The sequence below is a fragment of the Lepidochelys kempii genome, chromosome 6 (assembly GCF_965140285.1).
Source record: "Lepidochelys kempii isolate rLepKem1 chromosome 6, rLepKem1.hap1, whole genome shotgun sequence".
Taxonomy (NCBI): domain Eukaryota; kingdom Metazoa; phylum Chordata; order Testudines; family Cheloniidae; genus Lepidochelys; species Lepidochelys kempii.
This window is the reverse complement of record NC_136385.1, coordinates 49,614,632-49,631,672: the sequence shown is the minus strand read 5'-3', so window position 1 is coordinate 49,631,672 and position 17,041 is coordinate 49,614,632. Positions and strand designations below refer to the sequence as shown.

At 44.5% G+C, this 17,041-nt stretch overlaps 1 protein-coding gene across 1 annotated transcript in view; it reads left to right on the top strand.

The window, feature by feature from the left end:
• The window catches only part of DHCR7 (7-dehydrocholesterol reductase), a 30,052-nt gene that overhangs the window by 3,540 nt on the left and 9,471 nt on the right, over positions 1-17,041 (top strand). The window contains exons 2-5 of the mRNA XM_073347859.2: positions 11,390-11,490; positions 12,796-13,018; positions 14,910-15,000; positions 15,575-15,788. Coding sequence (XP_073203960.1) covers positions 11,396-11,490; positions 12,796-13,018; positions 14,910-15,000; positions 15,575-15,788 — 623 coding nt within the window. The 5' untranslated portion in view covers positions 11,390-11,395. The remainder of the gene's footprint in view (positions 1-11,389; positions 11,491-12,795; positions 13,019-14,909; positions 15,001-15,574; positions 15,789-17,041) is intronic.

Below are 17,041 nucleotides of genomic sequence, written 5' to 3'. Positions count from 1 at the left end.
TGTTTGTTTTTATTACCAGAGTTTGGTTGAAAATGTGGGACTTGTCTACATGGGAAAGTGAATTTAAATCCATATTGTTATATCTGTAAACCCCAGCCAAGTAGACACTTATTCCAGTGTAAGTAGGCTTGGCAGAATTAGATTTTAATTGTTTTATGATTTAAATGGTTAATGTAGGTGTTTTATAATTTAATTTAAATGGTTAATATAGGTGTATGTTTTAAAGCATTTTTATATTTTTATTTATTTAAATTTTCAAAGTTGTGGGAAATTGCAGTTTTGCTGATGAAGGTGTAAGTAAGGAGTATGGGGCCCATTGGGAGCGTTAAATCAACAATTACCCCTTTACATATATAGAAGAAAGTTTAGGTGAGCAACACCCAGACAGCTAACTCCTCCGGACAAAGGTATTTATGAACTGACATCTTGTGACAATGCTAGCTGTAGTAGCAACCTAGTCACTGACATTTCTGCAGCACAGAGAAGCCTGCAGGCTTATTTAGAAGCAATTAACCAGCTTCGGGGAGGAGGACATTACAGGGTGGTAATTGCTAGGCTAATAACAAGACCGTTCACTCAGTAACAGGGCAGATACATATTTGGGGGAGAGAAAGTCATGGAGAGTTAGGGTGACCAGATAGGCACCTGTCCTGATGCTATATGAGAAAAAGCCCCGAATATCAAGACTGTCCCTATAACATCGGGACATCTGGTCATATAAGAATGGCCACACTGGGTCAGACCAAAGGTCCATCCAGGCCAGTACCGTGTCTGCTGACAGTGGCCAATGCCAGGTGCCCCAGAGGGAGTGAACCTAACAGGAAATGATCAAGTGATCTCTCTCCTGCCATCTCTCTCCACCCTCTGACAAACACAGAGGCTAGGGACACCATTCCTAACTCATCCTGGCTAATAGCCATTGGAGAGTTCAGAAGGTGAGCTGAGGAGAAGAAGGAAGCTGTGTGGAAATCTCTTCTAACTGTATACTTTTCATATGATTTGTTATGTGTTGAAACTGAAGGTTAAATACATGGGTGCTGGAAAGGAAACAGCCTGAGAGACCACGAAAACAGGCTAAGCAGTGCTGCTCACTTGGGTAGCTGAAGAAGCACCTTGTGGCACTTCTACAACTAGAAATGTCAACCTGACATTTCGCTAGTGCTAACAGGAGTCCTAATGAGATTCAGAGTAACAGCTGTGTTAGTCTGTATTCACAAAAAGAAAAGGAGTACTTGTGGCACCTTAGAGACTAACCAATTTATTTGAGCATAAGCTTTTGTGGGCTACAGCCCACTTCATCGGATGCTGTAGCTCACGAAAGCTTATGCTCAAATAAATTGGTTAGTCTCTAAGGTGCCACAAGTACTCCTTTTCTTTTTGCTAATGAGATTGTGTTTTTTTTTTTTCCCCCTGGTGTTGCAAGCTGGGCATGTGTGGAGAGGGAGATGGTGTTATCCAGGCTGTTACTCTGGAGAAGTAAATGTGATTTTTGTTTGTTTGTCTTGTTTTTAATTCTGCTTGGTAATAGATTACAGCTTGATTAGTTGGGACCTTTTCTGTGTTTCTGAATGAATAGAGATTGTTGCCGGCACCCAGTGCCGAGAGGCTAAACAACAGCTGGAGTTGGTTCGCTACCCGGTGTGATTACACCCAATAATCACAACGGGGTGGAGAAGCAGAAAAGTTTATTTGCAGCTGCAAAAAGGTACAGGGAGAATAGAATCTCAGATCCTGCACACAGAGCAGGAAGTTACACAGGCTTTTATACATCCTTTTTCCCAGCATACTTATCCAATAGCAAGCTGCCCCAAGTATCCATGTAGCCAGCCAATCCAGTTCCCAGCTAGTTCCCTTGTTCTCTATCATTTGTTAAACCATACATAAAGCTGCTTTATTCAGCATTGTTCTTCCATATCTGCCCTGTTTGGCCTTGCTTAGTTTCAGGCAGTCTGACGCTGCAACATGTTGCAGATCCTCCGCATAACTGCTGCGAGTGTCTCCAGGCGGGGGGGCCAAGGACACTTGGGCTTAGTACGCAGAGCTGCTGCGAGTGCCTCCAGGCGGGGGGGGGGGGGGCGCTAAGGACACTTGGGCCTAGTGCGAGGGGGCTTCATCGACACTCATGGTCTTCCATCCCCTCGAGTTACCTAGTGGCCATGCCCCAGTGTCCCCAACAACTCCCTCCTTTGAGAACACTCAACAACCTTGGCTTCGAGTTTTCTCACTTGAGCTACTTATTTCTTTACAATAGGACTTTGCATAAGTACTTTGTGATAGCTCTGAAGAGAATGACATATTAACTTTTGCAAAAGAGCCCTAACACATGATACTCCACAGCATAATACCAGTAATACAAGCAATACAGGAAAGAGAAGTTTCAATAACAGGCTAAATAAACCACCAAGTGAAAACAACAAACCCCAGCCTGAAAACAAGGCTTGCAATTAACCAGTTTCGGGGAGGAGGACATCACTGAGTGGTAAACCACCAAGCCAAAACGACAAATCCCAGCCTGAAAACAAGGTTTGCAATTTAGAAGCAATTAACCAGTTTCGGGGAGGAGGACATTACTTACAATTGCTCTCTGGGGCAGTATAGGCAACCTGTGCTCCGGCATGGGCCTTAGCCTGTACCACCTTTTCATAGATCTCATAACTGCTATCATTTACATATACACAACATCGGGGCCCGACGAGGGCACAAACCCCTCCTTGGGATGCCAAGAGATAGTCCAAAGCCAGCCTGTTTTGGAGGGAAAACGTCCTGAGCTGCTGTACCTCTTTATTTAATGTTTTTACTGCTGATCCTAAATCGCTAACCGAGTCCTCTAACTCTAAGGCCACTTTCTCAAGTACCATTTGCAGCCTTACAGTATAGCGGCCTATGCATGCCATGGCTGGCCCGGTAAACAGTGGCGCTATTCCCAGTACAGAGCACCCTACAAGCTTCTCGGTCGTGAGGGAATTCTTCATATTGCCCTCCAATGCCGTAGTCAGTCGCCGCAGGGTCTTTTCTCGTGACTCAACAGAGGTGTCTCGGGCATTTCTAATCTTTCCTTTGGGCAGTGTGGCAGTTATTGACAGATGAGGAACTCCATGAGCTATATAACAGCTACCTGTCCAGTTGGCTGGCAGCACCTTGTAAGCCTTTCGGCCACATACAAAATAGTGACCCTGTAGGGCCCAGTAAGGACCGTTTCTTAAGGGGATTCCTGGGATATTTAAGGCTGCTTTGGCTGCTTTTCCAAACAGTTCATATGCCCCTAAGGGGGCATCCTATCCTCCTGATTGGGTACAAGTGGGGGCGTTTCTAATTGTGCCGTTCAAATTACACTCACCATAGGGACCACTACAAACCCACCATTGGCTTGCTACATTGGAGATATTAACTGGATGGCAAGTTATATTTCCAAATCTTTCTTTTGTGGTAAGATTATTTGTAAGAGTTTCCCTAAAAGGGGAGGAACCATTACACCCACACTGCTGTCTTCCCCTTTTGGTCTTTATCCAATACCCATCAGCCCACTGTGTAATAACACAGGAGCTTTTTCCCACAGGACGCCCATAGTGATCAGATTGGTTTCGGGTAAAACATAACACTCCCTCAGTGAGTACTGCAACTGAATACTCCTGGTCCTGATAGGTGGCTTGCTGTAAAGAGGTCTTATTTCAGAACGGCGAGTCCGTTCTTTCCTACTCTTTGGTGGCGGCTAATTCTGCTAGGGTCAGGGGCAGCATGTCAAGGGGCATTCCCGTTTTGGGGGACAGTGGAGTTGGAGCACATACCCAGCAATCAGTCTGGTTTGTTAAAGTAGCAACATGGTGTGCAAGCGAAACAAAGGAGTTATGCTCCCGATATGCACAGTTTGGAAATACCAATTCAGAGAATAACAATGTTACCCAATTAATTATCGCCAGAGTCTTTTTAACCCAGGGTCTCCAGTACCTGGGTGGGCCCATTTTAGCGTAAAGGTGCCCACTATTTGTGTCTTTTAAATAGTAGCTTTAGCCCAAGATCGTCACTAGATGAGGAGTCAGCAGATTGGACGGTCCACTGTTCTGCTGACGAGGGGGCGGGTACTGCCTTCAGACGAGAGTGATGGATCCAGTTCTTGTGTCCCTCGATCTTTGCTGCTGTATGGGAGATCAGCAGGACGGTATAGGGTCCTTTCCATTTTTCCTGGAGAGGCTCGTCTTTCCAGGTACGAACAAGCACGGAGTCACCGGGCTGTAAGGAGTGGACGGGAGAGTCCAAGGGGAGAGGCTGGGAATCCTTAGTATACCTGTGAAGAGACAAGAGAACAGCAGACAGGGAACACATATACTGTGACAAAAAACCATTACCCAGCTTCCATTCCCCTGACAGAACCGGGGTGCCATTCATAGGCCATGCCCTTCCAAACATAATTTCAAAGGGACTAAGCCCTAATCTACCCTTAGGGAGAACGCGGATATGAAGTAGGACGAGGAGCGAAGCATCAGGCTATCGCAGTGAGGCTTCTTGGCACACTTTTGAGAGATGCCGTTTAAGGGTCTGATTGGTACGCTCCACTACCCCACTGGCTTGCAGTCTCCAGGGCGTATGGAGTTTCCAGGGGATCTGTAAGGCATGTGAGATGCTTAGAATGATTTTTGATGTGAAGTGTGTCCCGTTGTCAAATTCCATCCACAGGGGGAGTCCACAGAGAGGAATGATCTCCTTAACAAACTTGAGGGCCACTGTTCTGGCAGTGCAGTTACGGTATGGGAAGGCTTCTGGCCATCCGCTGAACCGATCCACTATGACAAGGAGATATTTGAACCCTTGGGTCCGGGGAAACTCAGTAAAGTCTATTTGCCACACTTGTCCGGGGCCCGGAGTGGGTTCTAGGGCAGCTGGTGGCACAGGATGTCCCGGTCGGGGGTTATTCTTTTGGCAGACTAAGCAGTCTGCTTGTACCTGGGCAGCCAGGGGTCGGAGTCCGGAAGTGATAAAGTATTTTCCCTTTAGCTGGATAAGTGCTTCCCTGCCAGCATGAGTGGTTTGATGTAGTTTCTGCAGCACTGGCCGGATCAGGCCCTTTGGTAAGAGGACCTTCCCTTCCGGGGAATGGAGCCATCCCTCCTTTTCCCGGAGACCAAGTTTGTCAGTTAGCTGTCTCTCCTCCCCAGAGTACTGAGGGGTGGAAGCTCCCCTACTGATGGGATAAGGGCATGCATATGGACGTTTTCAGTCTGAGGGGATGGCAGGGTGGCAGCATGCTTAGCCTCTCTATCTGCCCGGACGTTACCTCTGGCCACATCTTGATCTTCCCTTTGATGGGCTTTACAGTGTACCACCGCCACTTCCGAGGGAAGTTGTATGGCTTCTAGGAGCCGGAGGATTTGGGGCCCATACTTGACTGGGGAGCCTTGGGCTGTCAGCATTCCTCTTTGCTTCCATAGGCCAGCATGAGCATGCAGCACACCAAAAGCATACTTTGAATCAGTAAAAATGTTGACCCGCTTTCCTTTTGACCGTTCAAGTGCACGGGTCAGGGCTGTTAGTTCGGCAAGCTGGGCAGAGGTCCCAGCAGGCAAACCTTCAGCTTCCACAGTGTCATGGAGGGTCACAACAGCATAACCCGCCCTCCTTTGCCCATCTATTACAGTACTGCTACCATCAGTGTACCACTCATAATCTGCATTTGGGAGGGGTACATCCTTTAAATCCAGACGGCTGGAGTACTGGACATCTATGATCTCTAAACAGTCATGTTTCTGTTCCTCTGTTTCTGGCAAGAGGGTGGCTGGGTTAAGGGAGGGGCAAGACTGTAAGGTGACTTCAGAGTTCTCTAACAACTTAGCCTGATACCGAGCAATCCGAGCCTGGGTGAGCCAAAGCCCTCCCTTTGCATCCAATAAGGCTCGGACCATATGGGGAGTATAGATTTGCATAATCCCTCCCAATGTTAGCTTCTCGGCTTCCTCAAGCACTAGGGCAGTAGCTGCGACCACCCATAAACATGCCGGCCAACCCTTTGCAATCTGGTCCAGTTGCTTAGAAAAATAAGCCACGGGACGTCTCCATGTTCCTAACAGCTGTGTGAGCACTCCTAGGGCCACCCCCTTTCGTTCATGTACATACAACTGAAACAGCTTACAGAGATCCAGCAGGCCCAGAGCTGGTGCTTCCATCAATTTTCTTTTCAGGATTTTAAATGCCCTGTCAGCCTCTGGGGTCCAATAGAAGGGGTCATGATCTGCTCCTTTTACACAGTCGTACAGGAGTTTAGCCCACAGTCCAAACTCTGGGATCCATATCCTGCAAAAGCCTGCCATACCCGGAAATGCCCTGAGCCGCTTACGATTACTTGGGGTAGGAACTTGACAGATACCTTCCTTTCTTTCGCTTGAAAGCTGACGCTCCCCTTGCCTTATGTGAAACCCGAGGTACTGTACCTCTGGGAGGGCGATTTGAGCCTTACTCCATGCTACCCGATATCCCCAGAGTCCAATAAAATTCAGGAGGCTCACGGTGGCTTTAAGGCAGGGGGTTTGGCCCACAGTGGCAATTAACAAATCATCTACATACTGCAGAAGGAGGGTCTCCTCATTATCCCACTCCTCTAGGTGCCTGGCCAAAGAGGGTGGGGGAGTTTTTAAATCCCTGGGCCAACACTGTCCAGCAAAGTTGCTTTTTAACCCTTTTGCGGTCCTCCCACTCAAAGGAGAAAATCTCCTGTGACGGGGTGGCAACTGGGATGGTAAAGAAAGCATCTTCCAGAGTGAGGACTGAAAAATGGGTATACTGTCCCCCTATAGAAGCCAATAAGGTATACGGGTTAGGGACAAGAGGGTGCAAAGTCTTAACCCGTTCATTGACTGCCCTTAGGTCCTGTACCAGCCGATACGTGCCATTAGGCTTCTATACGGGTAGAATGGGAGTGTTCCAGGCTGACTGACATTCCCGGAGAATACCATACATTAGGAATCGATCTATAGTTTCCTGTAAACCTTCTCTGGCTTCCCTCTTGATTGGATACTGTTTTACTTGCACTGGGCCTTTCCCTGGTATGAGCTGAATAGTAACGGGGGTCTGGTGGGTGGCCTTTCCTGGAATCCCTGATGCCCACACGAGGGGGTATACCTGGTCTTCCCACAGGCTCCATTCTGGGGCTTGCGTGGCTGAGGGCTCAACTGCAAGGGTCATGATCCATGCATTCTCAGGGGTAAGGTAAGCGTTATTTCATCCTCAGTAAAATGCAGGGTCGCACCAAGGCAACAAAGCAGATCCCGTCCCAGCAGAGGTGTAGGACGCTCAGGGAGGTATACCAGCTTGTGGGATATAGTTCTGTTTCCCAAAGTGCATTCCGCTGGGGCATACACTGGGCACTTGGTGTCTTTGCCTGTGGCTCCTACCACAGTAAGGGAATCTGCTACTGGCAACTGAAGGGGTCGATTTACAGCAGTTCATGCCGCGCCAGAGTCCACTAAAAAATCTATTTATGAGCTTCCCACCCGCATCTTTACTCGGGGTTCCGGGGGTAGGGTGGTCCGTCTCCCCTGACACCCCTATTCCTGCTCCGCCATCACCATCATAGAGGCACTCCCCTTTTCTTTCCTCTTTGGGCACTCATTTTTCCAGTGTCCCTCTTGTCGACACAAGGCACACTGGTTGCGACCCAGTCGTCTCTCCTGCGTGCCCGGACGTTCGTGTCCACGGCCCCTTCCTCCCCAGCCACTTCTCTTAGTGCCGGCCTGTACCGCTGTTACCATCAGTCTCACTTGCTTTCTCTCCTTCTCTGTCTCTCTCAGACTATAAGCTCGGTTTGCAGTCTCTATGATTTGTGCCATGGTCATGTCCATTAAATCCTCCTTTTTTTGTAACTTTCTCTTAATATCAGGGGCTGCTCTGCTTGTAAAAATTCCCTTAATAATTGACTCAGTTGCCTGATCATCAGGGTCTGCATTAGTGTTCTGTCAAATTGTGTCCCGAATACGCTGTAGAAAGGCCCCAGGGCTTTCTTTTAAATCCTGCATTACTTCATATGGCTTTGCCCAATTATTATGTCGGACAGCCGAGTGACGAAGTCCATGCAAAAGCAACTCCTTATAGGAGGTAAGGCGGGTCATATCCCCATGATCATTTGGATCCCACCTGGGGTCTGCTCGGGGGACTTTAATACGATCCCGGCCGTACCGTCTCTGCGCCTCCTCCCTTGCCTTGGACACAACCTGTTGTCTTTCAACCTCAGACAATAGGGTTCGCAGGAGGATGTTACAGTCATCCCAGTCCGGCTTGTGACTACTGAGGCACCCCTCAAAGACTGATATAAACCTGCTTGGGTTGGTGGAAAACTCTCCTGCCTGTGCTTTGAAAGCAGCCAAATCCACAGGATTAAAGGGCACATGAGTATAAACCTGCATAGTCGTGGCCGGACACCTGTCCGATCCAGACCGGGCGACTTTAGTTTCGGTGATTAAGGGGTATAGGCCAACCATTGGGGACTTACAAGGTGTGGGTGTAGGGGCCGAAGGGGACACCGGCTCTGCCATTTCAGTGGAGGTGGGGGTCTGGGGACTAACATTAGCTGCTACCGAGCCAGTTGGAGTCAGATTACAGTGCTGTAAAATATCTGGTCGAGTACATAAAGTCAGAAACAAATGCGCATACATATGTTCATTCCATTTCCTTGTTCTCTGACAGAACAGGAGTAACTGAAGGATCGTGTTGTAATTAATTGACCCTCCTGGTGGCCACTACTCCTGGTCCTCTAGTTGATATTGAGGTCAGTCAACTGTACAGAATCGTTTTAATTGGCTCTTAGTCATCGGATCTGCACCAAATACCTTCCAGTTTCCTAGAATACATTCTAGGGGCATACACCATGCCCTAACCCCCGAGCTCTGTCCCTGTCCCATACCTACAGGGTAACTCTGGGCGTCCCCAGGTTCCAACAGAGCATACAATCCGGATTTCAAAAGGTTCCTACCTTATCCAAGGGACTGGTTCCTCACCGTCGTCCGCAGCTGCTCCTCCCCTATGTCCAAGGGACCGGTTCCTCATCGTCGTCCACAGATGCTTCTCCACTATATGGCGTTGCACCGTTGTGCCCTCCGGGGTCGATCAAATCGCATCTCCTCTGAGGCCCCCGATGAACTCACCGGTGCGCGCTGGGCGTTGGTTCTCACCGCAATCCTCAACCTCTAGGAGGGGTCCGGGCAAGACTAAATTGCAGCCTCGTCGCCCACCCAGGGATGCCAAAAGCTGTTGCCGGCACCCAGTGCCGAGAGGCTAAACAACAGCTGAGGTTGGTTCGCTACCCAGTGTGCTACACCCAATAATCACAACGGGGTGGAGAAGCAGAAAAGTTTATTTGCAGCTGCAAAAAGGTACAGGGAGAATAGAATCTCAAATCCTGCACCCAGAGCAGGAAGTTACACAGGCTTTTATACATCCTTTCTTCAGCATACTTATCCAATAGCAAGCTGCCCTAAGTATCCATATAGCCAGCCAATCCAGTTCCCAGCTAGTTCCCTTGTTCTCTGTATCATTTGTTAAACCATACACAAAGCTGCTTTATTCAGCATTGTTCTTCCATATCTGCCCTGTTTCGCCTTGCTTAGTTTCAGGCAGTCTGACTCTGCAACGTATTGTTGCAGATCCTCAGCATAACTGCTGTGAGTGCCTTCAGGCAGGGGGGGCCAAAGACACTTGGGCCTAGTACGCAGAGCTGCTGCGAGTGCCTCCAGGCAGGAGGGGAGGGGGCCAAGGACACTTGGGCCTAGTGCGAGGGGGCTTCATCGACACTCGTGGTCTTCCACCCCTCGAGTCACCTAGTGGCCATGCCCCAGTGTCCCCAACAGAGATGACACTGAAGGTGAGGAGACTCTATTAAAGAGGAGGTTGGCTGGAAAGCTGGTGTAGCCCACTGGCTCCTAGCAAGGTCCCAGTGGTGGACCCTCAGTTGGGCAAGGGGTATGTGCCACTTGTTGTATCCTTGGGGGCAGCAGTTTTAAGAAGAAATCACTTGACACACAGAGAGCTGTGAGCCATGAAAGCAGCCATTTATTTTCCACACACTGAACTAACCAAACCAGCCAAAACTGGCTGGGCTATCCCTTAATAAGCTAACTCGATTGCCATAGCAACAACAATGTGCAATTACCACAACACCACTACTTTGAAAAATGGTGTTTGAATACATGAGCGGTGACTTGCACAGGAAAACACACTGGGTTTGTCCACTTTGGATGCTCTCTTTTTGATGACCAAAGGTCTGAAAACTTGTTTTTTGAGGCTGGGGTAAACGGGGGGAAGGGTAACTACTACATGCAATTGTCTTCCAAGGATGACTCTGTGGTTGACTGGAGGGCTATTATAACGTTCTGCTAGTACAAAGGAAATGAAACCTGAGCACCTGAGAAGGTAAAGGATCTTTAGGGTCTGGCTACACTAGAAATGTTACAATGGAGCCACTGTAGTGCTGTGGTGTAGACACTACAGTGATGGAAGGGGTAATCACTGTAATAAATCTACTTCTCCAGGAGGCGGTAGCTAGGTCAACAGAAAATTCTTCCATCAACCTAGCACTGTCTATGCTGGGGCATAGATTGGTTTAATTACATCTTTCATGGGTGTGAATTTTTCAAACTCCTGAGTGATGTAGCTAGGACAACATAAATTTTAGTGTAGATCAGCCATAGTGCTTGAAACTCTGGCATTGTATTAGGTGTGACTATAAAACCTCAAACAACTATTTAACTTTTGTTAAATGCCTGACATACTTGTGAGATGGTGTGATTTGTTTGTTTTAAATAAAGACTCAATCTCACCCCTTCAGGCTATGCCTATACTGCAAAGAAAGTGTGTTCTTTAACTCAGGTTAAAATAGCAGTGAAGACATTGCTTTGCTTTTAACAAAGGCTAGCAACTCGATTTAAAGCCTAGAGGGGAAATGATGGTTGAACTCACAAAGAGACTAGATATCAGGGTAAAGAAAAGCAAGCAGGATAATCTTCTTTGGTTGGGACGGGTGGAGGGAGGCAGAACCCTTTCAGGCAATCTCTGCAAGGCACTAAAAAAACCCAAATGTGTGTGTGTGTCGGAGGTGGTGGGCAGTTAAGGTACAATCCCAATCTAATTTTCCCTTTGCAGGTCATCTTTAACAATGTTCCCAGGTATTATACAGTGTTAATAAAAATTTTGGATTGGGCAATAAGTTTTACAGGGCCCTTTGGCATCAACAATATCTTAGGTTACAATCTTATATGCAGGAAAATGTAAGGTTTTTTTGTTTGTTTTTAATCAGAGTCCAGATGCCTGATACAGTTCAAGATTATCAAAAATGTAATGTATAAAGGATAATGCAAAACTCATTGTTGGGGGGACCAGATGGTATAACGTAATGTAAACCTCTTTCATGTAGGATCCAATGGCAGCCTTTCCTGAAGGAAAATCTGAAGAAAGGAAACATCAGAACATCCCAAATGGTTCTGGAGCATCTCAAGGCCAATGGGGAAGAGCCTGGTGAGAGAGGCTTGTCACTCTGACTGAACAGACTCAAAATGTGATACTAACCCAATATTCAAAAGACTAGGGCCCCTCAGTAAACAAAGGCTGCACCAGCCTTCAGTTTAGACTTGCAGTATGAACGATCTAAACACAACATATCTGAAGTACAGCTCGACTTCAGACTTGCTATTGGGAGTTATTAGATGGTTTATATCCTTCGGCCCGCCCACCCTAAGGGAGTCTTTGTGGGTTACCCTACCAGTTCATCACAGCTTCAGCTCAGAACAAGCAAACTCATAACAAGTATTGTCCAGATCAGGGGTCTTTGATCTGGAGTGTCCAGAAGCAGATAATTTAATATACAGTGGGTCTCTCTCCCAAGGGTGTATCTTCAAAAAGTTGGCTTTGGAAGGGAGAATTTGTATTTCCCTCACTTTGAGGTACTTCCTTGGAAATCCGCTTCACACACATTGTTCCAGAAAAGACTGTTGAACTTCCTCATCCCTCCTGAAGACTGCATTAATCTTGTGCTCTGGCTAAAGAAGTTACATACAATCTCACAATAGGACATAAACATTTGTGTTTCTCCTACAAGGTACCCTGGAGGTATTAACCCTAATTCAGTAAGGTTTAACTTAATTCAATAAATTCATTCAGGATATTGTCAGTCTGTCATAGTGCCCACCTTATAACTTTTAGCCTAGTGGTTTCCACCCTCACCCTGGGATGTGGGAGCCCCGTGTTCAATTTCCATCCCACCCCCTCTGCCAGAGTGGGAGAAGTGAGTGACCCCTGTTCAAATCCTCGGTGAGTGCTCTGACCACTGAGCTACGGAATGTGCTAATGTAGGTTTCTCCAATTAAAGCTGTTTCATTGTGGATTAAATAATTAGACCTCAAACCACCTTTTTGGGATGGAAAGTTGTGAACTGGGCACAGAGACACAAAAATGACTTGCCCAAGGTCACACAGCGAGTCTGTGGTAGAATCAGGAATTTGAAGCTGAGTCTCCTATGTTTCAGCCCAGTGCCTTAAAACACAAGCCCAGCCTTCATCTCCTGGGCTTGGCAACAAATAGCTACTTCCTAGAGAGCACTTCACAAACTATACAACCTCTCCCTGCTTGCTCTCTTCAGACTTCTGTTTTTACCATAGTAGTTTCCGTGCTGTATACTTTTGCTAATGTGCAAATGAACTTATGCTTTACAAAGCAGTACATTTTAGTGTAACTGACAAACTCTAAAATTGAAACTCAATGGGAACAGACCCACTGTGTCAATGCAAAATTCCCTTCAGAAGATAACCCATGTCTCTGTTACAGGGAAGTAGACTGGTTTTCCTTGGCCAGCGTCCTCTTCCTCCTTACGTTTTCTCCATTCATCGTATATTACTTTATAATGTCGTGTGATCAGTACCATTGCTCTCTGACGGACCCCATCATTGATGTGCTCATGGGGAATTCCCATCTCTCTGACATCTGGAACAAGACACCCTCCCTGAGCTGGAAAGCTGCTAACATCTATATATTTTGGGTCACTTTCCAGGTAAATCTTTCAGTTTCTGTATTACAGACTGAAGTCAGATAATTACTCCACATATTTGATCTAGGTATGTGTTGCTTATCTCCTTTCATGACTAATTTTCTAGTGAACCCTATTATGTGAAAAGGATATAAGAAGTAAATTAACAATCTTAAATGAATATAGTTTCTGACATCCAAATAGATCTTAAGCACTTGGCAAAGTGTAATGCACATTAGTAATGCACATGTAATGCACATTATCACTTATGCCACACATGTGATGGAAGCCTTCTATAATAGGGCACCATTCCTCCCCAATCTCATTCCACACCCTGTGGAACACTGGGGTCAGTACTGACTGACTCAGGGGGAAGGATGACATCAAGTGAATCACTAACATCACTTCCTGCAGAATGTGAATTTTTAAAAAAACAGAATATCTCATCCAAGTTCAGACTCAGCCCCTCTGTCAAGAACTGCCAAGATCACAGCTTGAAGCGTTATGACTGCAAGGCAATGTAATGCGCTCTGATGGGGGTTACACAAGATAACTAGGTGATGGCAGGTGGATTTAAATCAAGGCGATTTAAATCACCAAGTGGAATCAGTCTAAAGCATTGATTTTAATCAACTTCTCCATTTGTACTTCAGTTATCTTGTAAAGAAAGGTGCGTTCTCTTTGATGAAACCATTATAACATGTTGATTTACAACTAAATAGAGCTTTTCATTAGATTTGGTACACTTTTTTGCTACTTAGGACGGTACATTGTAACATACATTTACTGAAACAATTATATAGCTTAATAGTTTGATTGTTAATTGTACATTTTTACTATGTTAGCTAATGGTGAATGATATATTGGTTATTTACTAGCCAATTCATTCTTTGCTTATGATTTGTGTCAAGCTGCATTAGGATGGTAACTGGAATTTAATGAAGCACACAAAACAGCATATACATTTTACTTTTTTTTTTTAAAACAACCTGAAATATTTTGGATACATAAACTTCTCTTATCAAAACATGTTTTACATTTACAACTACAGTATAGTAAGGTTAGGCCCTAACATATGTTGTATTAAGTTCAGATTTTATTTTAACAGGTCTATTTTAAAAAAAGAAAAACTTACTGTCATTTAAATAACAAAACCAAAAATCTGATTTTAAATAAAAAATCAATTTTTATTTTTTTTTCCAAAAAAATCAATTTTTATCCAGCAGGCCAGGTGAAGTGAGCTTAAAGGGTCACAGATAAGTTAAAAATCAAGCTTCACAATTTTGTGCATTACCCAGAGTTCTCACTTGGGCATAATCCCAGTAGTTTCTATAGCTGTATAAGTAAAGGCTAAGTAAATATTTCAGGATTTGGCTGTTGTGGTAGTAGACTATTGCTATGTTTAGATTACTAAAATTGAGCTGCTTTTACATCTAATATACTTGTAATGTTGTATGCAGTTCTTTCTTTCTCTCTTTATTGTACTTTATTTTCTCATCTTCTTCAGTGAAAGTAGGTTAGTTTCAGCTTTGCTTATAGTCAGCTCCTAATCACTTCAGGTTCTTATCCATTAACACATGATTGCAAATACTGAAGGAAAATATTTATTTAAAAATATTCTTCCAATTTTTTCCTCTAATTTCCTGGAAACATTTCTATTGTATTAGCTTTTATAAAATATTATTTAGGATAAATTTGATATAGTTTTAATTGTATACGAAAATTCAATTCTGTAAGGAATTCTGGTTTATGACATTTAAAGTGAATTGGCCTTTTGGTGGGTCTGCATATCTGCATTTTCAATGTTGGGGTCTTTTACAAGTTAATATTTATGCACAGTTTGTGTGTGTGTATAGGTATTCGATATTTTATGCCCTGCCAATTATTTATTACTCTTACATTCTTTGCAATGTAGGTGATGTTATATATATTAGTTCCTGATTTCTGCCACAAGTTTCTACCTGGATATGTAGGAGGAGTACAAGAAGGCGCTCTGACCCCTGCTGGTAAGGGTTTTGTTTTTTCCCTTAGCACATACAATGTGTATTTCCTTTTAAATGACAGTTCCTCCATTAGATCTCTTACCTGCTATAGTTAATTGAATTTTCCAAATATATATCTGGATTATTGTAGAAGTGGGAAATATAGACGAACACTCCCATAATGTACTTTAGAGAATTAGATTGTGTGAAAACTACATACTTCCTTCTGTTCACTGGGATTTTACCTTGAGCTATTTAACTTCAGTTAAGAAACATGTTTCCCTGCCCACCCCCCTTCCCCTTTCTGAAGTAAAGAGCAGGCCTAGGCAGCTATGTTGATGACTACACTAGAGTGTCATCAGGTCTTCATTCATTTGAAGGATGGAAGCCACAATAAGACTTGAGTGTTTGGGAGAAGGAGATCTTTCAGTGCTTCAGGATGAGCAAAGAGGCCAATGGAAAGACTCGTTTTCATAATGGGCAATGGATTTGCACTCCTGGATAGGGCTACGCCCAGAGCTAATAAAAGGCATGTTCCCTTTATACCTAATTCATGCAGTATCACAGAATGTTGAACAATTTACCTCTTCCTCTTTAGGCACAGTAAATAAATATGAAATCAATGGACTTCAAGCCTGGATCATTACCCATGCTCTCTGGTTTGCAAATGCTCACTACTTCCATTGGTTCTCACCCACCATCATTTTTGACAACTGGATTCCTCTCCTATGGTGTGCTAATATTCTGGGATACGCAGCTTCCACATTTGCAATGATTAAAAGCTACTTTTTCCCCAGTAACCCCAATGACTGGTATGTTGCTGTTAATACTCATATAGTACAGTGTTATGGAGAACTTTGACATGTGAACATTGAATCTTCTTCAGTACAGTGATAAGAATGCATTTTTGACTAATATCTTAATCTGGCTAGAAAATGGTATGACTGGTCAAAAGAAATATCAAAACTAAACTAGGAAGATTGTTGTACCAATAAAATAAAAACCAGCAGGATCTTATTAAAGGGAAAAAGGCAAAATACCACATTTATTGTGAATACAGAAAGAATCATAGTAAGCAGTTAGTTATAGTTATAACATTCCATTCAATCTCAAATTTATTCTCACATTCATTCATACAAACACACACACACACACACACAGGTTCTGCAAGGTTGTTATCATAGTTACCAGCCTTAGAGTTGCTCATGCCAAGCCACTGGCCAGGTGGCCTGGACATGAGGAGGGAGCAGGGCCTTGTCAGATGCTCATCTGATGCTCCTGGAAGTTGGTTTGCAGAATCAGACCCCAAAGTTCTCACTTTTTAGAGTCTATTTTTATAGGAATTTCTTCCTATGGCAGTCTATGGGAATTGCTTCATCATGCTGTTGCTGAATCAATCAGCAGATAGCACATTCCTGACGGCTCCAAGATGTTATCTTGTTCTTTGGTTCTCCCATTCTTGAGGCTGTTGGGTGGATTCCAGTTTGCCCTCCGGGGGGGTCCTCTGGTTATTTCCACTTGACGCCTTCTTCAGCCGATGGACACTGGATTCTTAGGCTGGCACCTCCCTGATCATTCAGTTATTATCCACACCAAGCATCCATCCACATACATCCTCTATCTCTATTTTAATCACAATTGTTAATACAACAAAAGGGTGGGGAGTCTCTGGGTGCTGTTTCTGTTGTTAGAGTATTGCTTTGAGTCTCTCTCTCTGTGAATTGCTTTGAGAACAGACTCTGTCTTAGAATGTACTAACACAATTAGCAGCTTGCAAGTTTCACACATAGAGGGAGAGAAACAGTACCAAAAACCAAGAGACCTCTTCATTAGTAATACCCTGGAATTGAAACTATGGGGAATCAAACTCATTTGTGATTTTTAATACAGAATTTCTTTAATATGATCCAACAAGATCTTAGAGGCAGAACTTACCTTTATATTACCTTCATCGGATCAACTTGTATCATCTTAATAATTATATATTTATATAATTTATATATTAACACACCTTCAGTTCACAAAATGACAGTAGTTCATGTATTGGAAAATTAACTGAAACCTA